Raw genomic sequence first — 4,688 nt, 5'->3', positions numbered from 1 at the left:
CGTCCGTCATGTTGACCGGACACAGCCAGAGGTGATGCTCCTGGACCACAAGTGTGGACATCGCACGACCCAGAGAACTCGCAGTGACCTTAGTTGCTCGGAACGCGAGGTCAGTTGAGGTTCGGAGCTCTTTCAGAACTTCCGGATCGTGACCATCCTTGTGCAGGTCCCTCAGGACTTTAGCCTGAAGAACCTTCAGTAGGAAATGACAATCGGTCGTCTAATAATCGCACTTCTCCTGGTACATCTTTGCAGCGCAATGGTGTCGCCGTAAAAGGCGAGGTTGTGTTGAGCACGCGAGCTGTTGGCATTTAGCGAGCACAGAGGGTGGGCATCAGGTGAGCAAGCTAGTGAAATGTTGCACGCGCAAAAGAGGTCTGCACACATCCAAAAACTTATTTTAAATAAAAAATTGATTTTCATGCGTTCGAAATACTTTCTTCTTTGCGAAACAAACATTTTCTCCACAAAACTCAGTTCGCGCGCGTGCAAAACGCACTTTTCCGCGCTCAAAATATGATCTTTCACGTGCAGAATTGCGGCAGAAATGTAATCCCATACAAAACGGGCAGTGTGAAAGCGAACACTGTCCACGCAACCCGAGCGTAAGAGTCGCCGCCTCTCAACTTGAAATATACAGCAGAACATCTGATATCTGACATCAGTCACACTGAGAGCAATGGAAGCTAACTGTGTTTGGTGATTGTGACGATGCAGCAGATCTCTGTAAATGTCAGCAGTGCTGTGCAGATGTTTGAAACATCCCATAATGCTCTAGTTTCCTCCTGAAGTCACACAGAGGAGCAGTGTGAGAGATTTCATTATATTATCACACACACACACACACTCAAATGCGCAAAAACACACACTCACGCACACACACGCGCACACGCACTCACACGCACACACACGCACACACACACACACTCACACACGCACACACACTCACGCGCACACACACACACACTCACACTCACACACACACACACACACACTCACACGCACACACTCTCTCACACACTGGAGTTCTTTAACCTTTCTATTGGACAGTGAGTGCTGTCGAGCCGTCTGACCTTTTCCATCCAGATTCCGGCTCTTCCTCACAAACAGCCTGAAAGACAAACACACTTCATCTCTGAAATATGAATATGATGTAAATGTAGAGCTCATCTGCATACGGACGTGTTTCTGTGCGAGCTGCTGATCAGTTATCTCATGTGTTCCAGTGTCTGATCCAGGATTATTATCCTTAACTGAAACCATTAAAAAATCACCACTCATCAAAAAAAAATTTATTTACTAAAAATTTAAAAAACATAAACTTAATGTCAAAATTTCTCATTGTTGTTTAGTTTTAGTTGAAGTTCAAAAATAAATAAAAATAAATAAACAGAAAAGCTACAACTTAAAAACTATATAGGCATATTTAAAAGAAAATAAATATAAAATAAAAATGATAAAAACACCCAACAAAAAAACAAAAACAAAACTTTTTATAGTAGTTTTTAAAAAATCATAGTTTTAAAAATAGTTTTTTTTTATTAGGGTTTTTTTTTGTCTGTGAAATAATAGATATTTTAGATTTAAAATGTTTTAATAAATATTTATTATTATTTATTATTTCATAGTTTCTCCCCGAAGTTTGTTTGTTTTTAAGTGCAAAAGATGTTCACTGTAACAAAGCATAGATAAAACCATTAAAAAATTACTAATCAAAAAAAAAAAAAAAACTAGTTTAAGTTGAAGTTCTAAAATAAATAAAACTAAGCTAAAACTTAAAAACTATATAGGCATATTTAAAAGAAAATAAATATTAAAAAATTTACAAAAACACCCAACAAAAAATACTAAAACTTTTTATAGTAGTTTTAAAAAGTAAATTAATTTTATTAATGTTTAAATTAGCTTTTATTTTAATATTTTTAGTTTTTATTTTAATTTTAGTTAGTTTAATTTAATTTTTTTTTTACTATTTTTTTCCCCAAGTTTGTTTGTTTTCAAGCACAAAAGGTGTTCACTGTAACAAAGCATAGATGAACACAATGGATACTGATATCAGCAAAATCAAACGAAATATAAAAATAGAAATAAACTCTCACTCAAATATTGAAATCAGCACAAACACGACGTTTCTGCAGTGCATTCAGACCCATGAAGAGCCTGTGTTTCTCATGTGTCGACGGTGATGTGATCGTTCATTAGTTCTGGTTCCTGGTCCAGTGGAGAACCTGCGGGCAGAAGCTGCGTCTGCGTCGTCCATCCAGGCGTCCTGGGATCCTCCGTCTCACACCAGCGGCCCGGTCCAGAGCTACCGGCTGCTGTGGACTGAGACCTCCACCGGAAAAGAGCAGGTGAGAGTAACCTGGTTAGTATGCTATTATAAAAAGTCTGTTTGTTAGTATTATGTCAGAAGTCTGACCTGTTTCAAAAAGCATGCTGGATTGGTACAGCTGCTGACGGCCGAGTGCTGTGATTGGTCGGTGATGTCTGTAAGGCGGGGCTTACTGAAGGCTCATTAGCATGTTGTTTTCTGACCACGGTGTTTCTCCAGAACGTGGAGGTCGTGGGTCAGAGCTATAGGATGGAGGGCCTGAAGAAGTTCACGGAGTATTCGTTACAAGTGCTGGCGGTCAATCGACACGGTCCCGGCCTCTCCGACATAGACACGCTCATCACCACGCTCTCAGACGGTAAGACTAGTCAACTCTAGTCAACTCTACTGCTAACCAGCCGCACATTAATCCCCACACAGCCATAATCACGAGAGGGAGACTGAATTTTCTGTGAGCCACAAGTTTGTGAGTTTGGTTTCAAAAGATGAAAAATGAATAGAAATAAAAACACTAGATAGTAGAATTACAATAGAATATACAATAATTATTTTACAGCACCTTCATAAATTGATATCTTTATTTATTTTGTAGTTGTAGAGTTACAAAATCTTGCTGAGTTTTTTTTTTTTTACGTTTTTTTTTAATGAATTAGTTTGTATTTTTATATTTTCTGCTTTGTTTTTGTTATTTTCATTGGCTATATAGTTGTTTTTATTAATTTTATTTCAGTTCTAGTTATTTTAGTGCATCAAGTTAAACTAAATGAAAATAAAAAATAGCTGAAATAAATTTCTTTACATTTTTATTTCAAGTAATGAAAATGTTTTTTTATGGTTATAGTTTTAATTTTACTTTACCCAGATTATTTATATACTATTATAGTTTTTTAATTAATATTTTAAATGAGGTTTTATTTTTATATTTTCCATTTTAGTTAAAGTTTTGCTGATTTTGTTGTTTCATTTAATGAGTTAACTAAGTTAGAGTTGAGTTAACTCTATTTCAATAAAATATTAATAACATATAGCATAACATAAAATGTTTTTAAAAAATTTGATAAAATAAAATAAAATAAGAAGCTTCAGTTTTTTGATGTTAAAGGCGTGTTCGTTCGTCTCTCGCCACCTGTCTACAGCCCGAAGGCAAACTGTTTTAGCAGCAGCTCAATGCAGCAGCGGTATTTGAATCATAAAGCGGGTCATATTTCCCAGCAGCCCTTCTCATTAGCCGTCTAACATCAGGCTATTGATTTATGTGTTAACCTCAGGATTATGTTTGCAGTAATTCTCAAAGATTCAATCGCCGGCTCTTATCAGCATCACCCAGCTTGAATTGTTTGATTGGAGCCTGTCGATGTCGTCCTGCAGATTCAGATGTGTCACGGGATGCAGAGACGTGGATGGACACATTTTACTTTATTTTATTTTATTAATTTATTTTAGCATTTAGGAGATGCTTTTGTCTAAAGTGACTTACAAATGAGGAATACACTAAAATATATTATATATTTTTTATTTTATTTTATATTTTAATTTATAAGCCTGATGTAATAATTAATTTTGTGAATTTCTCTGTCCTGTAATGTTAGTAAAGCCTGCAGTGCTGAAATCAGCATCAGTCGTTAAAAATCCCATCAGCTGAGCACTGGTTTATAGCTGATGTAAAATAGGGAGGTGCAGCTCTCTTTAAGAGAGACAACGAGACGAACGCGAGCTTCTTAACATGCTGCTCAGACCTGCTGCATTCTCCCACTCGCTCCGATCCATTCCCATCATGCACTCCTCTGATTCTTTGTCTCATATTGGCGTGATTTTCTCCAGATGTCTGTGCGAGCAGCTTAACCCGCGCGTGTCTTTCTCTCATTGGCTGCAGCGTCTCTTTGCATTAGCTTCAGCGCGGCTCTAAGAGGCTGTGGAAATTTATTGCGTGTCAGCTTCCATTAGAGACGCGCAGCAGAATGATTCAAATGAGCCGCTGCTGCTCCTTCCCCATTTCACTGCTTAATTAAAGGCCCTCGTGTCAAGCTAATGAAATTGTATGATGGGATTCTACACACACACGCACACACATATCCATGCACTCACACGTATGCGCGCGTATGCATGCACACACAAACACGCGAGCGCATATGCATGCACACACATTGCAAATCACATTGAATGGGGGGGGGTGTCGATCGCAAAATCACATGAATACTCATGAACACTCATCACATGCACACATAAACACTCATGAACATGCATATGCATGCACACACACACACACACACACACACAGGAACCAGATGAGTCCTCTGCACAATGAGACTTTGCTGCAGCCTGGAATTGAACTGCTGGTTTTGTCTGGTCAGAGGAG

At 38.0% G+C, this 4,688-nt stretch overlaps 1 protein-coding gene across 1 annotated transcript in view; it reads left to right on the top strand.

Annotated features, from left to right (window-relative positions):
- The window catches only part of LOC107713407 (netrin receptor DCC-like), a gene marked incomplete at its 3' end in the record, with an annotated part of 10,817 nt that extends 8,127 nt beyond the window's left edge, over window positions 1-2,690 (top strand). Inside the window, exons 2-3 of the mRNA XM_016518900.1 lie at window positions 2,203-2,351; window positions 2,552-2,690. Coding sequence (XP_016374386.1) covers window positions 2,203-2,351; window positions 2,552-2,690 — 288 coding nt within the window. The remainder of the gene's footprint in view (window positions 1-2,202; window positions 2,352-2,551) is intronic.
- Window positions 2,691-4,688: the final 1,998 nt, after the last annotated feature.

The sequence above is a fragment of the Sinocyclocheilus rhinocerous genome, unplaced genomic scaffold (genome assembly GCF_001515625.1).
Source record: "Sinocyclocheilus rhinocerous isolate Xijiao unplaced genomic scaffold, SAMN03320098_v1.1 scaffold7686, whole genome shotgun sequence".
Taxonomy (NCBI): domain Eukaryota; kingdom Metazoa; phylum Chordata; class Actinopteri; order Cypriniformes; family Cyprinidae; genus Sinocyclocheilus; species Sinocyclocheilus rhinocerous.
The sequence above is the reverse complement of the archived record's forward strand: the minus strand, read 5'-3'. Positions and strand labels throughout refer to the sequence as shown.